This window comes from Triticum urartu, chromosome 2A (genome assembly GCF_056163025.1).
Source record: "Triticum urartu cultivar PI428250 chromosome 2A, HENAU_Tu73, whole genome shotgun sequence".
NCBI lineage: Eukaryota > Viridiplantae > Streptophyta > Magnoliopsida > Poales > Poaceae > Triticum > Triticum urartu.
Window position 1 is genome coordinate 546,224,097 of NC_141874.1, and position 27,828 is coordinate 546,251,924.

Consider the following 27,828-nt stretch of genomic DNA (forward strand, 5'->3'; position numbering starts at 1 on the left):
TGAAAATAGTTGTGCGAACTAAGTGGTCTTTAACCCAAACCACACAACAATTTCCAGAATTATTGAACATATATTTATTATATAATAAATATAAGTCCAATTCAAATATTTATTGGATTAATTCAAGGGCCCAAAATAAATATTCCTGAGATTCTAAAAATATTGGTTTGAATTTTATCTCTTGCCAATATTTCCTTGGGCTTGTTTTAAGAGATTTTTTTAATGTTGATTATTTCTGAGGTGATTTCTAAGGGTTGAGAATTCCCTCAATTCAATTTACTGGAATTTAAGATGATGCATGTATGCATATGCAATGACAAGCAAAGGCCAGAGCTAGGGCTGTGACAGAACGTCAAGCGTGCGTAGAGTTGTATCGGTGGTCGATAGAACTTGAGGGAATATTTGTTCTACCTTTAGCTCCTCGTTGGGTTCGACACTCTTACTTATCGAAAACTGTTGCGATCCCCTATACTTGTGGGTTATCACACAGCACCATCTCCACCACAGAGCGCCCAAACAAGAGTAGTTAGTAAGGCAGCTCCAGTGCCCGAAGGGCCAGTACTATCACGGTGAACCCCAACTCCACCGGTTAGTATGCATATTCCTGTGGAGGAAGCACAACCAGCTAGTCGTAGTTTAGCATCTATCGCATTTGATGTTGTTAAATCGTATGTGCGTATCTTCCCATCTTGGAAATATTATACTGAAGATGAAGGAAAATGCCAGTTGCAGGTGTTTGTCGAGGAGTTATGTGTAAGTAATGTTATTCATGGCAATTTCTTTGCTTCGTCCCATACATCCTACCTCCATGATGGTTATAATACAGCAAATTTTTCCATTTTTCTCTATAGAGAAGGACCGATTTGGAAACTCAGGATGAGGTAACCTGTGCTAATACCTCTGCTATCTTCAAGAATGCTTGGTGGCAGTATCGGAATTACCTGAAGAAAACGTACTTCACCGGCAAAGAAACTCATCAAATTCTCTTACGTTCTCCTGAGACACATTTACTGGACGATGACTGGGAATGCCTTGTTCTGTACTGGTCCCGAACCAGAATGTGGTAAGGTCTATGAGCTCATTTTCTATTTTTAAGTATTATATTCTTTCGTCTTATTGTACTCTGTTCATGTAGAACAAGTGCCTAAACCTGAAGAACAATTGTTCTAATTTAAGATTCCATTGCTATCATAGTTCAAAAAAGAGTTAGGCGTTAATTGTGCGTTTTGCCACCGCCTTGCGCTTTACTGACCAAAGCGCATGCTTATGCGCAGTTATGCACAGATTATGCGTAGTTATGCGCAATGCGTTTTGCCAACGCCTAGAGCCTAGGCGCGCTTAAGCGCTCACTTAGGCGTGCCTTTTTTTAACTATGATTGCTTTCCTCTTGTATCACTATATTTACTCATACAAACTTATTTTTAAATTGAAGGATCCAATCGAAACTCCAATGGCACAGCAGGTATGTCCGCGCATGTTTCTTTAACAGGTTTGCTCTTGTCAATAGCTCTGTTGATTTCAATTTCAATTGTGTATACAGTTGACTTTCATATCATGCACATTACTAGCATCACAACAGAGCCAATAGTGTTGTTGTACATGTAGACCCGTGGTACCCATCTAAAATCTTGTTGTGTTGTGTAGTTTCCCACGCTTTGTATTCTTTCACTGCTGCTTTGTCTTAAACTGATATGATTTGAACCGTGTCTCTATTTTGATTTGGCAAGACAATGCAGTGACCATAGGACATAGATATATGTTTGTTTGACGCTTTTATTATGTACTAGTACTTGGCAATAGAAGACTTGGTAGTTTAATCCTGTCCACCTTACTAATGAACTGGTTCACCGAAATGAGTTTCATATACTAGTACATGCTAAACTTGTTATGTGTCTGCTTGTTTCTTCTTTTAGAATGCTGACAGAATATTGGGGAAGAGTGCCTTATTAAGCAATGGTAAAGGAAGTAATGCAGATAAGGTTCAGGATAGTGACACATCCTTGTTGGTCTCCAACAAAGCTGATAAAACAGCTTAGGAAGACTATCTTAAAGACAGCGAGACAACCCCAAAGTCCTGTCTTGGTTTAGTGTTCGAGTTACTAGCCACTACCGCTTGCACAAGCTATTCAAACTCACTGTCTGAATCAGTTCGGTTTCTTGAGTCTCAACTACAAGTGAAAGACATCGATCAGCTGTGCTGCGACAAGAAGCGAAAGGACTGCGGAAGTCCCTGGAGCATTCATATGCATACTTTCTGGTGCAACAGCAAGCGTTGGAGGATTTTAGCGCCAAACAGGACAAAGCTAATCAGCTTGCTAAGCTTATTGCCAGCATGGTGGATACCCAGGATAACGTTTCTTGAGCTCTTCTGAAGTTGTTTCAGTTATGCTCTTGTTTTGCTTCCGCATTTATTTGCACTGGTGGCCAATTTTGACGGCCAGTGTATGTAATGTGCTGCTTTGTTCCCTATATTTGCACTGGTGGCGAACTTTGATGCCCAGTGGATGTAATATGTGTAATAGCGGTAATAGGCTAGCGTTAATTGCTTGCTTATTTATTTCCTTATTGTCTTGTTTAGTTGTTTGCTTGTAGTCACTGCAGTTCTTTTTCTGTTTTTTTTCTAGTGGCCACAATAGCCTATTTTTGGTAACTAGGCCAAAATAATCATGGCAACACACAGACTGTTGTAACCATGGGCTTCCTGCAGGCCGTATGATCCATGGGCCTTCGTCCGGCCGTAGGATCCATCGGCCTTCTATACGGGCCTTAGGGTCCATGGGCCTTCTACGGGCCGTAGGGTCCATGGGCCTTCTACGGGCCGAATGCTGCAAATGAGCCCAAGAATCAATGGGCCCTGAGAAGGCCGAAAGATAACTTGGGCTGGAAACGGCCCAATGGAATAACACGCCGTTAATGGGTATAAAGTGATACACTGTTCATTACGGGCCAGTTTCACCACGGGCCGTTAATGGGCCAAGAGTTACAGAGGTCCTCATATGGGCCGAAAGAAGTCATGGGCCACACATGGGCCGGAAGTTAAAACGGGCTGAATCATATTGGACGGCCCAGATGACGCTACTGGGCCTAATCCGGATAGGGCATAACGGGCCCTAGGTTAGCGGGCTGTAAATGGGCTATATGCGAACAGGCCGTTAATAGGCTTTCCGTGGGCCGGCCCGCCACCTTTTGACCAAGTCAAACAGGCCGGCCTTTTCACAGGAATGGGCCTCTGTTGGGCCGTGCCACGTGTCACTGTATCATAGGCGCCTTCGGTCCAATGAGCGGATGACATCTGTCCCAACGGTGAGCCGACACGTGTTTCCTCCAGCCAATGATGATTTTACACGTCGAAAATCCCCATTGGTCGGGGCTGTTAACAGGTTATCGGATCCAAAACCCGACCCGATAACTTAACGGCGTTCCGTTACGGTGGATGCCACGTGTCGGTCAACCTTGACGAAAGCACTTCTGTGACGCGCGATTTATCATCATGGAAGTGGACACTTCCGTGATGATAATTTTGGTAATGTCATGGAACACTTCTACGACAGCACAGGTATGACTACCTTGATTCTGTCATAAATTTGTCATGGATGTACATGCATGACAAAAAACACGACCTACTATGACAAACACGTATCATCACGGAAGTGTATTTTTTTGTAGTGGTAGAAGCCCTCCGTGATAGATTCCCCCTCCGGCGGAGCTCCGGAAAAGGCCCCAAGATGGGATCTCTTGGGTACAGAAGGTTGCGGCGGTGGAAATAGGGTTTCGTGGTGCTCCTGGATGTTTTCGGGGTATATGGATATATATAGGAGGAAGAAGTAGGTCGGTGGAGCTGCGAGGGGCCCACGAGGGTGGGGGCGCATCCAGGGGGCAGGCGTGCCTCCTGCCTCGTGGCCACCTCGTTTCTTTCTTGACGTCCACTCCAAGTCCCCTGGATCACATTTGTTCCAAAAATAGCTCTCCCGAAGGTTTCATTCCATTTGGATTCCGTTTAATATTCCTTTTCTGTGAAACACTGAAATAGGCAAAAAAAATAGCAATTTGCACTGGGCCTTGGGCTAGTAGGTTAGTCCCAAAAATAATATAAAAGTGTATAATAAAGCCCATTAAACATCCAAAACAGATAATATAATAGCATGGAACAATCAAAAATTATAGATACGTTGGAGACGTATGAAGCATCCCCAAGCTTAATTCCTGCTCGTCCTCGAGTAGGTAAATGATAAAAACAGAATTTTTGATGTGGAATGCTACCTAGCATAATTCTCAATGTAATTTTCTTTATTGTGGCATGAATATTCATATCCAAAATATTCAAGACAAAAGTTTAATATTGACATAAAAAATAATAATACTTCAAGCATACTAACTAAGCAATCATGTCTTCTCAAAATAACATGGCAAAAGAAAGTTCATCCCTACAAAATCATATAGTTTGGTCTTGCTCCATTTTCTTCACACAAGAATTCTCTCATCTTGCACAACCCCGATGACAAGCCAAGCAATTGTTTCATACTTTAGTAATCTCAAACTTTTTTCAACTTTCACACAATACATGAGTGTGAGCCATGGATATAGCACTATGGGTGGAATAGAATATAATGATGAGGGTTATGTGGAGAAGACAAGAAAAAGGAGAAAGTCTCACATCGAGGCGGCTAATCAACGGGTTAGGGAGATTCCCATCAATTGATGTCAATGCAAGGAGTAGGGATTGCCATGCAACGGATGCACTAGAGCTATAAATGTATGAAAGCTCAACAAAAGAAACTAAATGGGTGTGCATCCAACTTGCTTGCTCACGAAGACCTAGGGCATTTGAGGAAGCCCATTGTTGGAATATACAAGCCAAGTTCTATAAGGAAAAATTCCCACTAGTATATGAAAGTGACAAAACAAGAGACTCTCTATCATAAAGATCATGGTGCTACTTTGAAGCACAAGTGTGGAAAAAGAGGATAGTAGCATTGTCCCTTTTTTTGGGCCTTTCTTTTTTTATTTGGCATTTCTCTTTTTTTCTATTTGGGACAATGCTCTATTAATTATGATCATCACACTTCTATTTATTTACAACTCAATTATTACAACTCGATACTAGAACAAAATATGACTCTATATGAATGCCTCCGGCAGTGTACCGGGAAGGGAAATGAATCAAGAGTGACATGTATGATAAATTATGCATGGTGGCTTTGCCACAAATATGATGTCCACTACATGATCATGCAAAGCAATATGACAATGATGAAGCATGTCATGAATGAGACGGTGGAAAGTTGCATGGCAATATATCTCGGAATGGCTATGGAAATGCCATAATAGGTAGGTATGGTGGCTATTTTGAGGAAGATATAAGGAGGTTTATGTATGATAGAGCGTATCATATCACGGGATTTGGATGCACCGGCGAAGTTTGCACCAACTCTCAAGGTGAGAAAGGGCAATGCACGGTACCGAAGAGGCTAGCAATGATGGAAAGGTGAGAATGCGTATAATCCATGGACTTAACATTAGTCATAAAGAACTCACATAATTATTGCAAAAATCTACAAGTCATCAAAAACCAAGCATTACGCGCATGCTCCTAGGGGGATAGATTGGTAGGAAAAGACCACCGCTTGTCCCCGACCGCCACTCATAAGGAAGACAATCAAAGAACACCTCATGTTTCAAATTTGTTACACAACGGTTACCATACGTGCATGCTACGGGACTTGCAATCTTCAACACAGGTATTTCTCAAATTCACAACTACTCAACTAGCACAACTCTAATATCACCATCTTTATATCTCAAGCAATTATCAAGTATCAAACTTCTCATAGTATTCAATGCACCTTTTTATGAAAGTTTTTTATTATACCAATCTTGGATGCCTATCATATTAGGACCAATTTTATAGCCAAAGCAAATTAGCATGATGTTCTAAAGGACTCTCAAAATAATATAAGTGAATCATGAGAGATCAATAATTTCTATAAAATAAAACCACCACCGTGCTCTAAAAGATATAAATGAAGCACTAGAGCAAAATTATCTAGCTCAAAAGATATAAGTGAAGCACATAGAGTATTCTAATAAATTCCGATTCATGTGTGTCTCTCCCAAAAGGTGTGTACAGCAAGGATGATTGTGGTAAACTAAAAAGCAAAGACTCAAATCATACGAGACGCTCCAAGCAAAACACATATCATGTGGTGAATAAAAATATAGCCTCAAGTAAAGTTACCGCTGGACGAAGACGAAAGAGGGGATGCCTTCCGGGGCATCCCCAAGCTTAGGCTTTTGGTTGTCCTTGAATTTTACCTTGGGGTTCCTTGGGCATCCCCAATCTTAGTCTCTTGCCACTCCTTATTCCATAATCCATCAAATCTTTACCCAAAACTTGGAAACTTCACAACATAAAACTCAACAGAAAATCCCATGAGCTCCGTTAGTATAAGAAAACAAACCACCACTTAAGGTACTATAATGAACTCATTCTTTATTTATATTGGTGTTAAACCTACTGTATTACAACTTATCTATGGTTCATACCCTCCGATACTATCCATAGATTCATTAAAATAAGCAAACAACACACGAAAAACAGAATCTGTCAAAAACAGAACATTCTGTAGTAATCTATAGGTTTCGAATACTTATGTAACCCCAAAAATTCTTAAATAAATCGGTGGACGTCAGTAATTTGTCTATTAATCATCTTCAAAAAGAATCAACCTAATCTCACTCTTCAGTAAAAAATGGCAGAAAATCTCATGAGCGCTAAAGTTTCTGTTTTTTAAAGCAAGATCGCAAAAACTTCCCCCAAGTCTTCCCAAAGGTTCTACTTGGAAAAAACACTAATTAAAAGCATAAAACCACATCTAAACAGAGGCTAGATGAATTATTTATTACTAAACAGAACCAAAAAGAAAGAATCAAAAATAAAATTGGGTTGCCTCCCAACAAGCGCTATCGTTTAACGCCCCTAGCTAGGCATAAAAGAAAGAATAGATCTAGGTATTATCATCTTTGGTATGCAATCCATAAGTGGCTCTCATAATAGATTCATAAGGTAATTTAATTTTCTTTCTAGGAAAGTGTTCCATGACTTTCCTTAACGGAAATTGGAATCTAATATTCCCTTCTTTCATATCAATAATTGCACCAATCGTTCTAAGGAAAGGTCTACCAAGAATAATGGGACATGTAGGATTGCAATCAATATAAGAACAATGAAATCTACGGGCACATAATTCCTATTTGCAACAATAATAACATCATTAATCCTTCCCATAGGTTTCTTGATAGTGGAATCCACGAGGTGCAAATTTAAAGAACAATCATCAAATTCACGGAAACCTAACACATCACACAAAGTTTTTCGAATCGTGGAAATGCTAGCACCCAAATCACATAAAGCATAGCATTCATGATCTTTATTTTTAATTTTAATAGTAAGTTCCCACTCATCATGATGTTTTCTAGGAATAGAAACTTCTAATTCAAGCTTTTCTTCATAAGATTGCAATAAAGCATCAACAATATGTTTGGTAAAAGCTTTATTTTGACTATAAGCATGCGGAGAACTTAGCATGGATTGTAACAAGGAAATACAATCTATTAAAGAGCAATTATCATAATTAAATTCCTTGAAATCCAAAATAGTGGGCTCATTGCTATGTAAAGTTTTTACCTATTCAATCCCACTTTTATTAATTTTTGCATCAAGATCTAAAAACTCCGAATCATTGGGACGCCTTTTAACTAAAGTTGACTCATCTCCAGTCCCATCATTATTAAGATTCATATTGCAAAACAAAGATTTAATAGGAGACACATCAATCACTTTTAGATCTTCATCCTTATTATCATCAAATTCTTCCGATTTGGCGGCCATCTTATTAACTAAGGTGGTCTGCTTATCCAAAATTTGGGCTATTAAATTTTCAAGATGAGCGAACCGAGATTTCAAACCATAAAATTCTTTAGACATATCATCGAGCTCTTTATTCATGTACCCATAAAATTTTTTTGTTCTTTAAGCTCGTTTCTAAAGAAATTATTATGCTCAAACTGTAAGGACATAAAACTTCTTTCGTTGTTTTCAATTTCCTCCAACCTTCTAAGGTGAGGATCAACACTTTTTGGTAAAGACATCGCGACAAACAATCCAACAGACAAGCACACAAGAAGCGAACGAAAAAGAGGCGAAAGGCAAAAGAGGCAAGCGGAAAAGAGGGCGAATAAAATGGCAAGGGTGAAGTGGGGGAGAGGAAACCGAGAGGCAAATGGAAAATAATGTAATGCGAGGGATAAGAGTTTGTGATGGGTACTTGGTATGTCTTGACTTGTGCGTAGATCTCCCCGGCAACGATGCCAGAAATCCTTCTTGCTACCTCTTGAGCACTGCGTTGGTTTCCCCTTGAAGAGGAAAGGGTGATGCAGCAAAGTAGTATAAGTATTTCCCTCAGTTTTTGAGAACCAAGATATCAATCCAGTAGGAGACTATGCGCAAGTCCCTCGTACCTACACAAACAAATAAGAACCTCGCAACCAACGCGATAAAGGGGTTGTCAATCCCTTCACGGTCACTTACGAGAGTGAGATCTGATAGAGGTAATAAGATAAATATTTTTGGTATATTTATGATATAGATTGAAAGTAAAGATTGGAAAGTAAAATAGATTGGAAACTTATATGATAAAAGATAGACCCAGGGGCCATAGGTTTCACTAGTGGCTTCTCTCAAGATAGCATAAGTATTACGGCGGGTGAACAAATTACTGTCGAGCAATTGATAGAAAAGTGCATAATTATGAGAATATCTAGGCATGATCATGTCGTGTATATAGGCATCACGTCTGCGACAAGTAGACCGAAACGATTTTGCATCTACTACTATTACTCCACACATCGACCGCTATTCAGCATGCATCTAGAGTATTAAGTTCATAAGAACAGAGTAATGCAATAGGCAAGATGACACGATGTAGAGAGATAAACTCAAGCAATATGATATAAACCCCATCTTTTTATCCTCGATGGCAACAATACAATACATTCCTTGTTGCCCCTGCTGTCACTGGGAAAGGACACCGCAAGATTGAACCCAAAGCTAAGCACTTCTCCCATTGCAAGAAAGATCAATCTAGTAGGCCAAACCAAACTGATAATTCAAAGAGACTTGCAAAGATAACCAATCATACACAAAAGATTTCAGAGAAGAATCAAATATTGTTCATAGATAAACTTGATCATAAACCCACAATTCATCGGATCTCGACAAACACACCGCAAAAAGAGTTACATCAAATAGATCTCTAAGAAGATCGAGGAGAACATTGTATTGAGATCCAAAGAGAGAGAAGAAGCCATCTAGCTAATAACTATGGACCCGAAGGTCTGTGGTAAACTACTCACACATCATCGGAGAGGCTATGGTGTTGATGTAGAAGCCCTCCGTGATTGATTCCCCCTCCGGCGGAGCTCCGAAAAAGGCACCAAGATGGGATCTCTTGGGTACAGAAGGTTGCGGCGGTGGAAATAGGGTTTCGTGGTGCTCCTGGATGTTTTCGTGGTATATGGATATATATAGGAGGAGTAGGTCGGTGAGCTACGAGGGGCCCATGAGGGTAGGGGCGCGCCCAGGGGGGCAGGCCCGCCTCCCTGCCACGTGGCTGTTGGAAATATGCCCTAGAGGCAATAATAAATTGATTATTATTACATTTCCTTGTTCATGATAATCGTTTATTATCCATGCTAGAATTGTATTGATAGGAAACTCAGATACATGTGTGGATACATAGACAACACCATGTCCCTAGTAAGCCTCTAGTTGACTAGCTCGTTGATCAATAGATGGTTACGGTTTCCAGACCATGGACATTGGATGTCGTTGATAACGGGATCACATCATTAGGAGAATTATGTGATGGACAAGACCCAATCCTAAGCCTAGCACAAAGATCGTGTAGTTCGTATGCTAAAGCTTTTCTAATGTCAAGTATCATTTCCTTAGACCATGAGATTGCGCAACTCTCGGATACCGTAGGAATACTTTGGGTGTGCCAAACGTCACAACGTAACTGGGTGGCTATAAAGGTACACTACAGGTATCTTCGAAAGTGTCTATTGGGTTGGCACGAATTGAGACTGGTATTTGTCACTTCGTGTAAACGGAGAGGTATCTCTGGGCCCACTCGGTAGGACATCATCATAATGTGCACAATGTGACCAAGGAGTTGATCATGGGATGATGTGTTACGGAACGAGTAAAGAGACTTGCCGGTAACGAGATTGAACAAGGTATCGGGATACCGACGATCGAATCTCGGGCAAGTATCGTACCACTAAACAAAGGGAATTGTATACGGGATTGATTGAATCCTCGAAATCATGGTTCATTCGATGAGATCATCGTGGAACATGTGGGAGCCAACATGGCTATCCAGATCCCGCTGTTGGTTATTGGCCGGAGAGTTATCTCGGCCATGTCTGCATGACTCCCGAACCCGTAGGGTCTACACACTTAAGGTTCGATGACGCTAGGGTTATAGGGAATAGATATACGTGGTTACCGAATGTTGTTCGGAGTCCCGGATGAGATCCCGGACGTCACGAGGAGTTCCGGAATGGTCCTGAGGTAAAGATTAATATATAGGAAGTATGGTTTTGGCCACCGGAAGTGTTCCGGGCATCACCGGTAGTGTACCGGGACCACCAGAGGGGTCCGGGGGTCCACCAGGTGGGGCCACCAGCCCCGGAGGCCTACATGGGCCAATAGTGGGAAGGGACCAGCCCCTAAGTGGGCTGGGGCGCCTCCCCACCAAGGCCCATGCGCCTAAGGGGAAGAGGGGGGAAACCCTAAGGGCAGATGGGCCTTAAGGCCCATGCCTGGTGCGCCTCCCTCTCCCCCTCCACTTGGCCGCCACCCTAGATAGGATTGGGGCTGGCCGCCGCCCCTAGGGTGGAACCCTAGGTGGGGCGCACCCCTCCCTCTCCCCTATATATACTTGAGGACTTGGGGCTGCCAACAGATGAGTTCCTCTCCTTCTTGGCGCAGCCCTACCCCTCTCCCTCCTCGTCTCTTGTGGTGCTTGGCGAAGCCCTGCTGGAGTACCATGCTCCTCCACCACCACCACGCCGTCATGCTGCTGCTGGATGGAGTCTTCCCCAACCTCTCCTTCTCCCCTTGCTGGATCAAGGCGTAGGAGACGTCACCGGGCTGTACGTGTGTTGAACACGGAGGTGTCGTCCGTTCGGCACTAGGATCATCGGTGATTTGGATCACGACGAGTACGACTCCATCAACCCTGTTCACTTGAACGCTTCTGCGTAGCGATCTACAAGGGTATGTAGATGCAATCTCCTTCCCTCGTTGGTAGACTTCTCCATAGATTGATCTTGGTGATGCGTAGAAAATTTTGAATTTCTGCTACGTTCCCCAACAGTGGCATCATGAGCTAGGTCTATGCGTAGTTTCTATGCACGAGTAGAACACAAAGTAGTTGTGGGCGTTGATTTTGTTCAATATGCTTACCGTTACTAGTCCAATCTTGATTCGGCGGCATTGTGGGATGAAGCGGCCCGGACCGACCTTACACGTACTCTTACGTGAGACTGGTTCCACCGACTAACATGCACTAGTTGCATAAGGTGGCTAGCGGGTGTCTGTCTCTCCCACTTTAGTCGGATCGGATTCGATGAAAAGGGTCCTTATGAAGGGTAAATAGCAATTGGCATATCACATTGTGGTTTTTGCGTAGGTAAGAAACGTTCTTGCTAGAAACCCATAGCAGCCACGTAAAACATGCAAACAACAATTAGAGGACGTCTAACTTGTTTTTGCAGGGTATGCTATGTGATGTGATATGGCCAAGAAGAATGTGATGAATGATATGTGATGTATGAGATTGATCATGTTCTTGTAATAGGAATCACGACTTGCATGTCGATGAGTATGACAACCGGCAGGAGCCATAGGAGTTGTCTTTATTTATTGTATGACCTACATGTCATTGAACAATGCCATGTAATTACTTTACTTTATTGCTAACTGGTAGCCATAGTAGTAGAAGTAATAAGTTGGCGAGACAACTTTATGGAGACACAATGATGGAGATCATGATGATGGAGATCATGGTGTCATGCTGGTGACGATGATGATCATGGAGCCCCGAAGATGGAGATCAAAAGGAGCAAAATGATATTGGCCATATCATGTCACTATTTGATTGCATGTGATGTTTATCATGTTTATACATCTTATTTGCTTAGAACGACGGTAGCTTAAATAAGATGATCCCTCACTAAAATTTCAAGAGAAGTGTTCTCCCTAACTGTGCACTGTTGCGAAAGTTCGTCATTTCGAAGCACCACGTGATGATCGGGTGTGATAGATTCTTACGTTCGAATACAACGGGTGTTGACGAGCCTAGCATGTACAGACATGGCCTCGGAACACATGCGAAACACTTAGGTTAACTTGACGAGCCTAGCATGTATAGACATGGCCTCGGAACACGGAGGACCGAAAGGTCGAACATGAGTCGTATAGAAGATGCGATCAACATGAGATGTTCACCGATGATGACTAGTCCGTCTCACGTGATGATCGGACACGGCCTAGTTGATTCGGATCATGTATCACTTAGATGACTAGAGGGATGTCTATCTGAGTGGGAGTTCATAAGATGAACTTAATTATCCTGAACATAGTCAAAAGGTCTTCGCAAATTATGTCGTAGCTCGCACTTCAGTTCTACTGTTTAGATATGTTCCTAGAGAAAAATTAGTTGAAAGTTGATAGTAGCAATTATGCAGACAGTAGAAGGCTTATGTTCTTAATGCACCGCTCAGTGTGCTAAACCTCGAACGTCGTCTGTGGATGTTGCGAACATCTGACATACACGTTTTGATGACTACATGATAGTTCAGTGCGTAATGCTAAATGGTTTAGAATTGAGGCACCAAAGACGTTTTTGAAACATCGCAGAACATATGAGATGTTCCAAGGGCTGAAATTGGGATTTCAGGCTCGTGCCCACGTCAAGAGGTATAAGACCTCCGACGATTTTCTTAGCCTGCATAATAAGGGAGAAAAGCTCAATCTTGAGCTTGTGCTCAGATTGTCTGAGTACAACAATCGCTTGAATCGAGTGGGAGTTGATCTTCCAGATGAAATAGTGATGGTTCTCCAAAGTCACTGCCACCAAGCTACTAGAGCTTCGTGATGAACTATAACATATCAGGGATAGATATGATCCTTGAGCTATTCGTGACACCGCGAAAGTAGAAATCAAAAGGGAGCATCAATCGTTGATGGTTAGTAAAACCACTAGTTTCAAGAAGGGCAAGGGCAAGAAAGGGATACTTCATGGAACAACAAATCAGTTGCTGTTCTAGTGAAGAAACCCAAAGTTGAACCCAAGCCCGAGACTAAGTGCTTCTGTAATAAGGGGAACAGTCACTGAAGCAGAACCACCCTAGATACTTGGTAGATGAGAAGGCTGGCAAGGTCGACAGAAGTATATTGGATATGCATTATAATGTGTACTTTACTAGTACTCCTAGTAGCACCAGGGTATTAGATACCGGTTCGGTTGCTAAGTGTTAGTAACTCGAAACAAAAGGCTACGGAATAAACGGAGACTAGCTAAAAGGTGAGATGACGATATGTGTTGGAAGTATTTCCAAGGTTGATCAAATATCGTACGCTCCCTCTACCATCGAGATTGGTATTAAAACCTAAATAATTGTTATTTGGTGTTTGCGTTGAGCATAGACATGATTGGATTATGTCTATCGCGATACGGTTATTCATTTAAGGAGAATAATGGTTACTCTGTTTATTTGAATAATACCATCCCGATCATAGTGATACACATTTTCATGCCAAAGGTATAAGATAGTAATGATAGTACCACACAAATGTGGCACTGCAATTTGAGTCATATTGGTATAAAACGCATGAAGAAGCTCCATGTTGATGGATCTTTGGACTCACTCATTTTTGAAAGGATTGAGACATGCGAACCATGTTTGTTGGTAGATATGCATGAAGAAACTCTATACAGATGGATCGTTTGGACTCACTTGATTTTGAATCACTTGAGACATGCAAATCATACGACATGGGCAAGATGACTGAAAAGCCTCATTTTCAGTAAGATGGAACAAGAAAGCAACTTGTTGGAAGTAATACATCTTGATGTGCGCAGTCCAATGAGTGCTGAGGCATGTAGTGGATATCGTTATGTTCTTACTTCACAGATGATTTGAGTAGATACTGAGTATATTTACTTGATGAAACATAAGTCTAAATTATTGAAAGGTTCAAGTAATTTCAAAGTGAAGTTGAACATCGTCGTGACAAGAGGATAAAATGTCTATGATATGATCATAGAGATGAATATCTGAATTACGAGTTTGGCACAGAATTAAGACATTGTGGAAATTGTTTCACAACTAATACAGCCTGGAACACCATAGTATGATGGTGTGTCCAAACATCAATAACTGCACCCTATTGGATATGATGCATACCATGATGTCTCTTATCGAATTACCATGATAGTTTATGGGTTAGGCATTAGAGACAACCACATTCACTTTAAATAGGGCACCACATAATTCCGATGAGATGACACCATATGAACTATGGTTTAGAGAAACCTAACCTGTCATTTCTTAAAAGTTTGGGGCTGCAACGCTTATGTGAAAAAGTTTCAGCCTAATAAGCTCGAACCCAAAGCGGATAAATGCATCTTCATAGGACACCCAAAACAGTTGGGTATACCTCCTGTCTCAGATCCGAAAGCAATAGGGATTGTTTCTGAAATCGGGTCCTTTCTCGAGAAAAAGGTTTCTCTCGAAAGAATTGAGTGGGAGGATGGTGGAGACTTGATGAGGTTATTGAACCGTCACTTCAACTAGTGTGTAGCAGGGCACAGGGAGTTGTTCCTGTGGCACCTACACCAATTGAAGTGGAAGCTTATGATAGTGATCATGAAACTTTGGATCAAGTCACTACCAAACCTCGTAGGATGACAAGGATGCGTACTACTTCAGAGTGGTACGTAATCCTGTCTTGGAAGTCATATTGCTAAACAACAATGAACCTATGAGCTATGGAGAAGCGATGGTGGGCCCGGATTCCAAAAAAATGGCTCAAGGCCATAAAATCCGAGAGAGGATCCATGTATGAAAACAAAGTGTAGACTTTGGAAGAACTACTTGATAGTCGTAAGGCTGTTGGGTGCAGATGGATTTTAAAAGGAAGACAGACAATGATGGTAAGTGTCACCATTGAGAAAGCTCGACTTGTCGTTAAGATGTTTCCCGACAAGTTCAAGGAGTTGACTACGATGAGACTTTCTCACACGTAGCGATGCTAAAAGTCTGTTGGAATTATGTTAGCAGTTACTGCATTATTTATGAAATCATGCAGATAGGATGTCAAAACATTGTTTCCTCGACGATTTTCTTGAGGAAAGGTTGTATGAGATACAACCAGAAGGTTTTGTCAATCCTGGAAAAATGCTAACAAGTATGCAAAGCTCCAGCAATCCTTCTAAGGACTGGAGTAAGCATCTCAGAGTTGGAATGTACGCTTTGATGAGATGATCAAAGATTTTGGGTTTATACATAGTTTATGAGAAACTTGTATTTCCAAAGAAGTGAGTGGGAGCACTATAAAATTTCTGATGAGTATATGTTGTAGACATATTGTTGATCGGAAATGATGTAGAATTTCTGGAAAGCATATAGGGTTATTTGAAAAGTGTTTTTCAATGGAAAACCTAGATTAAGCCACTTGAACATTGAGCATCAAGATCTATAAGGATAGATCAAAACGCTTAATGGCACTTTCAAATGAGCACATACCTTGACATGATCTTGAAGGTGTTCAAGATGGATCAGTCAAAGAAGGAGTTCTTGCCTGAGTTGTAAGGTATGAAGTTAAGACTTAAAGCTCGACCACGACAGAATAGAGAGAAAGGACGAAGGTCGTCCCCTATGCTTAGACATAGGCTCCATAGTATGCTATGCTGTGTACCGCACCTGATGTGTGCCTTGCCACATGTCTGGCAAGAGGGTACAAAGGTGATCAAGGAGTGGATCACCAGATAGCGGTCAAAATTGTCCTTGGAGAAAATAAGGACATGTTTCTCGATTATGGAGGTGATAAAGAGTTCGGCGTAAAGGGTTACGTCGATGCAAGCCTTAACACCTATCCGAATGACTCTGAATAGCAAACCGGATATGTATAGTGGAGCAACCATTTGGAATAGCTCCAAGTGGAACGTGGTAGCAGCATCTACGATATGACCTAAAGTTTTGCGAAATACATAGGGATCTGAATGTTGCAGACCCGTTGACTACAACCTCTCTCACAAGCATAACATGATCAAACCCAGAACTCATTGAGTGTTAATCACATAGTGATGTGAACTAGATTATTGACTCTAGTAAACTCTTTGGATGTTAGTCACATGGCGATGTGACCTGTGATCACATGGCAATGTGAACTAGATTATTGACTCTAGTGCAAGTGGGAGACTGTTGGAAATATGCCCTAGAGGCAATAATAAATTGACTATTATTATATTTCGTTGTTCATGATAATCATTTATTATCCATGCTAGAATTGTATTGATAGGAAACTCAGATACATGTGTGGATACATAGACAACACCATGTCCCTAGTAAGCCTCTAGTTGACTAGCTCGTTGATCAATAGATGGTTACGATTTCCAGACCATGGACATTGGATGTCGTTGATAATGGGATCACATCATTAGGAGAATGATGTGATGGACAAGACCCAATCCTAAGCCTAGCACAAAGATCGTGTAGTTCGTATGCTAAAGCTTTTCTAATGTCAAGTATCATTTCCTTAGACCATGAGATTGTGCAACTCCTGGATACCGTAGGAATACTTTGGGTGTGCCAAACGTCACAACGTAACTGGGTGGCTATAAAGGTACACTACAGGTATCTCCGAAAGTGTCTGTTGGGTTGGCACGAATCGAGACTGGGATTTGTCACTCCGTGTAAACGGAGAGGTATCTCTGGGCCCACTCGGTAGGACATCATCATAATGTGCACAATGTGACCAAGGAGTTGATCACGGGATGATGTGTTACGGAATGAGTAAAGAGACTTGCCGGTAACGAGATTGAACAAGGTATCGGGATACCGACGATCGAATCTCGGGCAAGTATCGTACCACTAGACAAAGGGAATTGTATACGGGATTGATTGAATCCTCGACATCGTGGTTCATCCGATGAGATCATCGTGGAACATGTGGGAGCCAACATGGCTATCCAGATCCCGCTGTTTGTTATTGGCCGGAGAGTTACCTCAGCCATGTCTGCATGACTCCCGAACCCGTAGGGTCTACGCACTTAAGGTTCGATGACGCTAGTGTTATAGGGAATAGATATACGTGGTTATCGAATGTTGTTCGGAGTCCCGGATGAGATCCCGGACGTCACGAGGAGTTCCGGAATGGTCCGGAGGTAAAGATTAATATATAGGAAGTATGGTTTTGGCCACCGGAAGTGTTCCGGGCATCACCGGTAGTGTACCGGGACCACCAGAGGGGTCCGGGGGTCCACCAGGTGGGGCCACCAGCCCCGGAGGCCTACATGGGCCAATAGTGGGAAGGGACCAGCCCCTAAGTGGGCTGGGGCGCCTCCCCACCAAGGCCCATGCGCCTAAGGGGAAGAGGGGGGAAACCCTAAGGGCAGATGGGCCTTAAGGCCCATGCCTGGTGCGCCTCCCTCTCCCCCTCCACTTGGCCGCCACCCTAGATAGGATTGGGGCTGGCCGCCGCCCCTAGGGTGGAACCCTAGGTGGGGCGCACCCCTCCCTCTCCCCTATATATACTTGAGGACTTGGGGCTGCCAACAGATGAGTTCCTCTCCTTCTTGGCGCAGCCCTACCCCTCTCCTCCTCGTCTCTTGCGGTGCTTGGCGAAGCCTGCTGGAGTACCACGCTCCTCCACCACCACCACGCCGTCGTGCTGCTGCTGGATGGAGTCTTCCCCAACCTCTCCTTCTCCCCTTGCTGGATCAAGGCGTAGGAGACGTCACCGGGCTGTACGTGTGTTGAACACGGAGGTGCCGTCCGTTCGGCACTAGGATCATCGGTGATTTGGATCACGACGAGTACGACTCCATCAACCCCGTTCACTTGAACGCTTCCGCGTAGCGATCTACAAGGGTATGTAGATGCACTCTCCTTCCCTCGTTGGTAGACTTCTCCATAGATTGATCTTGGTGATGCGTAGAAAATTTTGAATTTCTGCTACGTTCCCCAACAGTGGCCACCTCGTTTCTTTCTTGACGTCTACTCCAAGTCCTGTGGATCACGTTTGTTGCAAAAATAACTCCCCCGAAGGTTTCATTCCGTTTGGATTCCGTTTGATATCCCTTTCCTGCAAAACACTGAAATAGGCAAAAATACAACAATTTTCACTGGGCCTTGGGTTAGTAGGTTAGTCCCAAAAATAATATAAAAGTGTATAATAAAGCCCATTAAACATCCAAAACAGATAATATAATAGCATGGAACAATCAAAAATTATAGATACGTTGAAGATGTATCAGTCGTCGAGCTGAACGTGTGCAAAACTCGAAGGTGCCGTACATTCGGTGCTTGATCGGTCAGAATGAGAAGAAGTTCAACTACATCAACCGCGTTGTCAAACGCTTCCGCTTTCGGTCTACGAGGGTACGTGGACACACTCTCCCCTTCTCGTTGCTATGCATCTCCTAGATAGATCTTGCGTGATTGTAGGAATTTTTGAATTTGCATGCTACGTTCCCCAACACAATCATGATAATTTTTCAATATGTTATTCAACAATTCTTCAGTTTGTCCAACAGTTCGTTCCCTGAAAACACAACTAGCACAACTATCTAGGAAATCCCTAGAAGCATCGGTTAGTGCATGATAAAATATATCAAGTATTTCATTTTTCTTAAGAGGATGATCAGGCAAAGCATTAAGTAACTGGCAAAGCCTCCCCCAAGCTTGTGGGAGACTCTCTTCTTTAATTTGAACAAAGTTAAATATTTCCTGTAAGGCAGCTTGTTTCTTATGAGCAGGGAAATATTTTTCAGAGAAGTAATAAATCATATCTTGGAGACTACGCACACAACCAAGAGCAAGAGTATTATACCAAGCTTTAGCATCACCCTTTAATGAGAAAGGAAATAATTTGAGAATATAGTAATAGCGAGTTTTCTCATCATGAGTAAAAAGGGTGGCTATGTCATTCAACTTAGTAAGATGTGCCACAACAGTTTCATTTTCATAACCATGAAAAGGATCAGATTCAACCAAAGTAATGAACTATGTGTCGACAGAGAATTCATAATCCTTATCATCAATAAAGATTGGCGAAGCAGCAAACTTATGATCATATTTCATTCTAGCATTCAGAGATTTTTCCTTATACTTGCATAATAATTTCTCTAGATCATCTCTATCTCTACAAGTAAGAATATCTCTAGTTGTCTCCTCACTCATAACGTAACCTTCCGGTACCTTTGGCAATTCATATCTAGGAGGGCTAGTTCTAGCAGGTGTTTCAGGAGTTTCAGTTTCAAGCTCATCATCAGATTCAACAACATCATGTTGTATAACTCTAGCAATTTGTTTATCAAGAAAGTCACCAAGTGGCACATCATCATTAAGCAAGGTACTAGCATCATCATAAGCATAATCCATAGCAGAAGTAGCATCATCAATAACTTGGGACATATCAGAATTAATAACATGTGGTGGTGTTGCAAGTTTACTTATAAGAGAAGGTGAATCTAAAGCAGAACTGGATGACAGTTCCTTACCTCCCCCCGTCTTTGAGGGAAATATCTTGGTCTTAGCATCCTTCAGATTCTTCATAGTGATAAATTGATAATAATCTCAAGTGACTCAACAAATATAGCCATGCTCCCCAGCAATGGCGCCAGAAAAAGGTCTTGATAACCTGCAAGTATAGGGGATCGCAATAGTTTTCAAGGGTAGAGTATTCAACCCAAATTTATAGATTCGACACAAGGGGAGCCAAAGAATATTTGAAGGTATTAGCAGCTGAGTTGTCAATTCAACCACACCTAGAGATTAATTATCTACAACAAAGTGATCAGTAGCAAAGTAGTATGATAGTTTTGATAATAGTAGCAGCAGTAACGGTAACGGTAACAGTGATAACAGTAATTTTGTAGCAAGTGTAACAGTGATGATAGCAGTAGTAACTTAGCAAGAACAATATAGGATAAATTCGTAGGAATTGGATCGGTGACTTGTTGGATGCTATTCATCATGAGACAGTTATAACCTAGGGCGATATGGCACTAGCTCTAGTTCGTCAATATAATGTAGGCATGCATTCCGTAAATAGTCATATGTGATTATGGAAAGAACTTGCATGACATCTTTTGTCCTACCCTCCCGTGGCAGGCGGGTCCATATTGGAAACTAAGGGATATTAAGGCCTCCTTTTAATAGAGAACCGGAACAAAGCATTAACACATAGTGAATACATGAACTCCTCAAACTACGATCATCACCGGGAGTGGTCCCAATTATTGTCACTCCGGGGTTGCCGGATCATAACACGTAGTAGGTGACTATAACTTGCAAGATCAGATCTAGAATATGGATATAATGGTGATAACATAAATAGTTCAGATCTGAAATCATGGCACCGAGCCCAAAGTGACAAGCATTAATCATGGCAAAGGCATAGCAACATCAATCTAAGAACATAGTGGATACTAGGGATCAAGCCCTAACAAAACTAACTCGATTACATGACGAATCTCATCCAACTCCTCACCGACCAACGGGCCTACAAAGGAATTACTCACTCCCGGTGGGGAGCATCATGAAATTGGTGATGAAGAAGGGTTGGCGATGACGAAGAACGAAGATCCCCCTCTCCGGAGCCCCAAACGGACTCTAGATCTGGCCTCCCGATGAAGAACAGGAGATGACGGCGGCTCCATCTCATGGATCGTGATAATTCTTTCTCCCCATTTTTTGGAAAAATAGGATTTTATAGCGTCGGTTTCAGGGTCTGCGGGGCCACCAGGTGGGGACAACCCACCTAGGCGCGCCTGGTGAGGGGGGCGCGTCCTGATGGGTTGTGCCCACCCAAGTACCCCCCCTTCAGTAGGTCTTGGCTCCACAAATTCCTGTATATTATATAAAAATTCCTCGCAAAGTTTTGTTCCATTCCGAGAACTTTTATTTCTGCACAAAAACAACACCATGATAGTTCTGCTGAAAACAGGGGCAGACGGAGGTTAGTTTCATTCAAATCATGCAAATTAGAGTCCAAAACAAGAGGAAAAGCGTTAGGAAAAGTAGATACATTGGAGACGTATCAGGTAACGGTTGCGCGAGTCCATGGAGGGCTCCACCCATGAAGGGTCCATGAAGAAGCAACCTTGTCTATTCCACCATGGCTTCCGCCCACGAAGGACTAGCCTCACTCGGGTAGATCTCCACGAAGTAGGCGATCTCAGTGCCCTTACAAACTCCTTGGTTCAACTCTACATGATCTTGGAGGCTCCCAAGTGACACCTAACCAATCTAAAAGACACCACTTTCCAAAAGGTAATAGATGTTGTGTTGGTGATGAACTCCTTACTCTTGTGCTTAAAATGTTAGTCTCCTCGATACTCAATCCCTCTCTCACAGATTTGGCTTGAGTAGAAGAAGGATTGGAGTGGAAAGCAATTTGAGGAGGCTAGAAATCAAGGTTCGGATGGTAGAAATGGAATTTCTTGATCTCAGCACATGAGTAGGTGATTCTCTCTAAGAAAATGAATGATGAAAGTTGTGTTTCGTTCGGATGGCTCTCCTTGAGAGTAAGTGGTGGTGGAGGGGTATAAATAGGCGGCACCAAAAGTCCAACTGATACAAGTCTTTGACCCAACTCGGTGGTACCGATCTGAAATCTCGGTGAGACCGACTGGTGCAAAAAACTTGACCGTTTAGCGCTTTCGGTGAGGCCGATTATACCATCTCAGTGGGACCGAAGTGCAATGGCTACGGCAGAGCCACGTCTTGGTAATCCGATTGTTTTGTCTCGGTGATTCTGAAATGAAACGACTCCATCACAGAAGTTTGGCAAGGCCTTCTCGGTGGGACCGGGAACCAATTCGGTCAGACCGAAATGTTAGGGTTTTGGCTGTGGCAGTAGGATGATCATCTCGGTGGGCTCGGAATGGATTGTATCAGTGGGATCGAAATGATGATTTAGGGTTTGGACAGATGTGATTGTGGGAAAGTGATGGAGGGTTTTTGGAGCAATATCAGTGAGCACTTTGAGCAACAACCTCATCAACAATACCCTATCCTCTTTTAACAGTATTGGCTTTCTTAAGGGACTCGGTGTAATCTTGGATCACTAAACCAAAAATATAGAGTCTTAGGGTAGCCAATTCATGTTCTTCACATTTTGAGGGGTCTACATCCGTTAGTTCATGCCATGCCAATCATTGATTTTTTGTGAAATCTATCATCAATGTTCATTAGATCAATGACATATATGTTGTTATTAATTATCAAAATCATCCGAGGATTAGTTGCACTTCCATCTCCAATGATGAAGAAGACGGCTATCAAAACCCTAACCAATCTAATGAAAACATTACTTTTATTAAGAACTCCACCCCTCCTGACGTCAGCGAGGCCGGCTGAAGGAGGGGGAGCCGATCTATGGTGGAGGCCGAAGTGATGGTGGCAGCTAGGTTTTGAGAAGTCTCATACAGGAGAAAGAGTCTCGTCTGCTTGTACAGGTTGTAACCTCCAGCTAGTTGTTCTCAACGCCCATCGCAAAAAAAAAAAGGGGGGGAAGACGAGGAGCATACTCGTTTGGGCTTTTAAGGGCTTCTACTAGGCCGGGCCACGTCTGTTAACGCGGGTCCATGGATGATAATGCCTCAAAAGAAAAAAAAACTCTTTTTTTTCTTCCTATTTTATAGCGTGATACCCCCGCAACCGCAGCTCCGTATATCCCAACCCAACCCCAGCAAAAGCAGTCCGCGACTTGCGAGCAGAGTACACGACGCGACCGCGAGCCAAACCCTACCGCGAACACGTCGGTGATGAGCTCCTCCAACGGCAACGGCGGGAAGAAGCCGGCACCGTCCGGCGGGCGCGGGGGCATCCGCACCCTCGCCGACATCAACCGCGGCCCCTCCGGGTTCCCAGGCGCAGGCGGCAGCGGCAGCGGCAGCGACTCCGATGAGCCCCAGGAGTACTACACCGGCGGCGAGAAGAGGTTTCTCCATCTCCCTCCTAGCAGATTTTGTATTGCCCTCTCGAGATTTGGCGGCGATCGCTTGTGGGCATCGGGATCCCCGCCTCCTGCTGCCATCGTCTAGTTAGGCGTAGATTGCAGAACGGCAACCTCATAAATAACCAGATTTATATTTTTTTTCGGCGGTTGATCTACGTCGGTTGGATTCTTTTGGCATGCGAACTGTGCGGGATACAGGTTAAACTTTACTAGGTTAGAGCTGACCACCGAGTTCTGAGAGGTAGGTGTAGTGTTCAATGCTGCTCAGATTAGATCGGCACGAACGATTGCAGATTGATACTTTTTGCAGGCAAATTTATTCAAGATCGGACTAGTTTAGTTTGGTCATGTATTGGTTCCGCTGAAGTGTAGGCTTTGCTATTAGATTTATGGGTCTGTCTGGTGCACATCTAGATGTGCCCTACTTATTGCATATCTAAGTGACTCAATCATCAAGCTTAAAAAAGGAAAAGAAAAAAGAAAGAAAATACCCACACGAATCTCCGGGTAAAAGAATCAATGATATAGGACTTAGATGTGAAATACTTACGGCATCTAGATGTGCTTTAGCAAAACTGTAGATTTATATTCGGGGAAGTTTCTGCCACCGCTGTAATTTATTGGTTGACAATGTGAACATCTACTCCCTCCGTCCCAAAATTCTTGTCTTAGATTTGTCTAGATACGGATGTATCTAACACTAAAACGTAACTAGATACATCCATATTTAGACAAATCTAAGACAAGAATTTGTGTTAGATACATCCGTATCTAGACAAATCTAAGACAAGAATTTTGGGACGGAGGGAGTACTAGAGAAACAACGCCAAATAATTCAGTTCAGTTTAATGTACTTATGCTATCACGTTTCATTCTGATCTTGTTTCTTCTAGGCTTCTAGTAGTCTGTTGCCCAGTCTGGTAGTGTTATCAACCTGTCACAACACAGATCATCTGATCACCTAGTCCTTTTAGTTTGATGAATATAATGACTCTACCTGATTTAGTCATCCTCAACTATCATTACGATGAACATACAGGAGGTGGGATATGATGGTCTGTTTAGTTTTCCAATAGTTCCAAACCATTTATATCTAAAACAACAATGCTATCATCAGTTCGCTTTTGGTTTGCTTCAACTTCCGGGATATGGATATATACAATATTGTGAACTGTATAATGGCATCCACATATGTACTTGTTGTAGGCAAATAGCCTTGTAATTTCTTGCTGCTGTTACCAGTTGCAATAAACTATATCTATCTGTCAAAGTTGCTGTATGTAATGCATGGTACAAAAAGTACCCGTGTTAATGTTGTATGGTGGTCATAATTCTAGTGATGCATCATGCATCTCTTCACGATAATCAGGTTGACAAATATCTGATGTAGCATGACTCCACTTCAATCAAAGACAGCTTATATTGTTATACCATTTTTTTTTCTAAAGTTTATATATGTATATTAGATAACTATTTTTTGCACCCAATGTTACCGCTATAAGAAGCCGTGTGGAAGGATTCTAGATTATGTTGCATGCCTTCCCAAAGGCTGGATATTACGTTGCTTCAGTGTGGGCTGTTGGTCTATTTGCACCTTAGTACTAATATTGGCCCCCCTTTTTTCATCCATCTGGACTTCTGGACCTCTTTTGGCCTGCAGGTTCAGTGCCATCTTATCATGCATCGTGACTAGAGCACCTGAGCTTGAACACTCCTCTGGAAATGTCTACATATTACAGATGAACTGCGTTAATAACCAAGTTAAAAAAGGTGCGCCTAAGCGAGCTCTTAAGTGCCTAGGCTCTAGGCGATAGCAAAACGCCTAGCGCATAACTACGCTTAATCTGCGCATAAGCATACACTTTGATCAGAAAAGCGCAAGGCGGTGGCAAAACGCATAATTAACGCCTAGCGCGTTTTTTGAACTATGGTTAATAAGAATAAATGGACCTATTGCTAGTGGTCCGTCCAAAGTAGAATCTGTTGTACTCCCTCCGTTACTAAATATAAGTCTTTGTAGAGATTCCACTATGGACTACATATGGAGCAAATTGAGTGAATCTACACTCTAAAATGCATCTACATACATCCGTATGTGGTCCATAGTGAAATCTCTACAAAGACTTATATTTAGGAACGGAGGGAGTACTTTTCTTGCATTTAGGGTCTATATGCTTTTCTGTGTCTTTTTTGTTCCCCTTCTAGAGTTATTACTCCCTCCGTTTCATAATTATTGTCATGGTTTTAGTTCAAATTTGAAACATAACCACGACGATAATTATGGAATGGAGGGATACTTCATAGCATGGGTAGATCTCAATAATTTTTAGTTTGGGTTTTCTGATTGCTTTTGAATATTTACATTTTTACTTGAATAATTTTTTTCCCTATATTTGTCTTTGCTTCTGTGCAGTGGGATGCTTGTTCAAGATCCAACAAGGAGAAATAATGTGGACTCAATCTTTGAGCAAGCTAGAGTGATGGGTGCTCAGCAAGTTCCACTGCCTTCTTTTGAAGGCCAATCTTCCAGCTCAACCAGCTTTGCAGGAACAGGTCGTCTGCTTTCAGGGGATGCGCAGACAGCACCAGCTGCTCCTCAACCACCGCAGGATGTTCTTCACAATATACATTTCTGGAACAATGGTTTCACAGTAGATGATGGTCCACTAAGAGCCTATGAGGACCCTGCAAATGCAGACTTCATCGAGGTTACAATGAATCTTTTTAAAATTTCTGGGCAATTTTACTTTGTCGTGTACCAGTAGTTGTTTTCAGCATGTCTTTTCATCATCCCCCTGTGTCGCTGTGTGCTGCCTTCATATTTTTGCATGCCTTTTGATGCTTTAAATATAGAGTTTATATTTGAGGATGGTTGTTATGCTTAATAGTGTACTAGTGGTTTCATAGGAGTGTAGGTTATGACCCAAGTCATCATGACGAAATGGTAATTACACAGTTCCATCAGTTTTTTACTAGACTGCCTTGGGCCCAGTTTGTAGTATTACCAGTATTACTACTTCCAACCAGTTCTGATAGAGAGTAGGATGTAGCTGCAACATCCGAAACTCATATTGGGTGGAAAATTAAGCTGGAACCTGAACCACTCCTATGTTAAATTGTTAATACATCGTAAATCAAAACATATCTCGCTTCACTGTGACGATTACCATGCCAGAGAAGGAACATTGAAAACAGAATGTGCACTTGCTCTGGTTCTTAGTTTGTTCTCATACACCATTTCTTGTCACTAGCTTTTTCCCCCTCTTAACCTAAGTCTGCTGTTTGAGGTATGGATTTTATTAAGCTTTTTTTCAAATCCATGTGTTCTCAGTTTGAGGTTCATCCATAGATCATCTGGATACGTGCTGCTTTCCATTTCCTAGGTCGCAGTCAGTTTTGCATTATTTGAGTATGGTAACAAGGGCAACATCCACCCCTGCGATTAACATTTAAACATGAAGTGAACAGTAGTTGTTTGCGGTTGAAGGAAGTTTACACGCTCACCCTGTACTTTCAGAGCATCAAGAAGTCCCAGTGCCCCCAAGAGCTGGAGCCTGCTGATCGAAGGACAGCTGTCCATGTCAATGTTATAAAACGACATGGAGATTATGAGGTAGGCCTTTCATTTATTTGCAGTATACCAGTGTTAAATATGTTAACCTTGTTTGTGGTTTTGTTCATCTAGGAACCTGCAAGGCCTCGATCAGCTTTCCAGGGTGTTGGTAGAACCCTTGGTGGGTCTTCAGCAGATGAGAGTCCTGCACCAGCTCCTGTGACACAAGAGCCCCGCGGTGCTCCCAGGTCAATTGGCATAGTTGTGGATGACTCGCAGCCCTTTACATCCATACAGCTAAGGTTGGCGGACGGCACTCGCATGGTCGCTCGGTTTAACCTTAACCACACCGTGGGCGACATCAGGTCTTTCATTGATGCATCCCGCCCAGGAGCTGCGCGGCCGTATCAGTTGCAGACTGGCTTCCCACCCAAGCAGCTGACTGACCCTACGCAGACTGTTGACCAAGCTGGACTCAAGAACTCCGTTATCATGCAGAAGATGTAGTTCTCACCGAGCTGGATCTGTCGCACAGAATGTCTTTCCGATGCAATTATTAAATTAGTGCTGCTGAATGGTTTATCATGTCCACTAGATACTGCACTTTGCATGCAACCTGTGATGTACTGGTTGTTTTGTCGATAAACGTCAGTGGAGTCTATATTCGTCTTGCTACCAATTATGAATGTCTATCAAAGTTAATGAATGTCCGGTTGTCTATCATCAGATGGGCTTGCTTGTTCTCATTTCCTTTTCCTTGAATCGTAAGAAATTGGGCCTTTTATTTGCGAGGGTAAGAAATTGATATAGTTTCAGATAGAAGATTCAGTTCCAGTAAAGTATCGTAGAGTAACCTCATTATAATTTCGGATAGAAGATTCACTTCCATTCGATTATCACCCCTTACACGCGAGATAACAGCAGAACGCTCTCACCTCCGATGTGCAGAGTTAGGTCT

General features: G+C 42.4%; 1 protein-coding gene across 1 annotated transcript; it reads left to right on the plus strand.

Moving 5' to 3' along the window:
• Positions 1 to 23,019: 23,019 nt before the first annotated feature.
• Positions 23,020 to 27,593, plus strand: LOC125538617 (plant UBX domain-containing protein 4). The gene is made up of 4 exons (XM_048701875.2): positions 23,020 to 23,299; positions 25,731 to 26,025; positions 26,835 to 26,930; positions 27,003 to 27,593. Exons 1-4 carry the CDS (start codon positions 23,124 to 23,126, stop codon positions 27,375 to 27,377), a joined length of 942 nt encoding a protein of 313 aa, XP_048557832.1. The 5' UTR covers positions 23,020 to 23,123; the 3' UTR covers positions 27,378 to 27,593.
• The last annotated feature ends 235 nt before the right edge of the window (positions 27,594 to 27,828 follow it).

What these genes read in the sequence shown, in the direction of transcription:
- LOC125538617 (XM_048701875.2), top strand. Translation starts at nt 23,124, where the DNA reads ATGAGCTCCTCCAACGGCAACGGCGGGAAGAAGCCGGCACCGTCCGGC. An exon ending in TACACCGGCGGCGAGAAGAG is followed by an intron (nt 23,300 to 25,730) that starts GTTTCTCCATCT and finishes GCTTCTGTGCAG; the next exon opens with TGGGATGCTTGTTCAAGATC. An exon ending in CAAATGCAGACTTCATCGAG is followed by an intron (nt 26,026 to 26,834) that starts GTTACAATGAAT and finishes CTGTACTTTCAG; the next exon opens with AGCATCAAGAAGTCCCAGTG.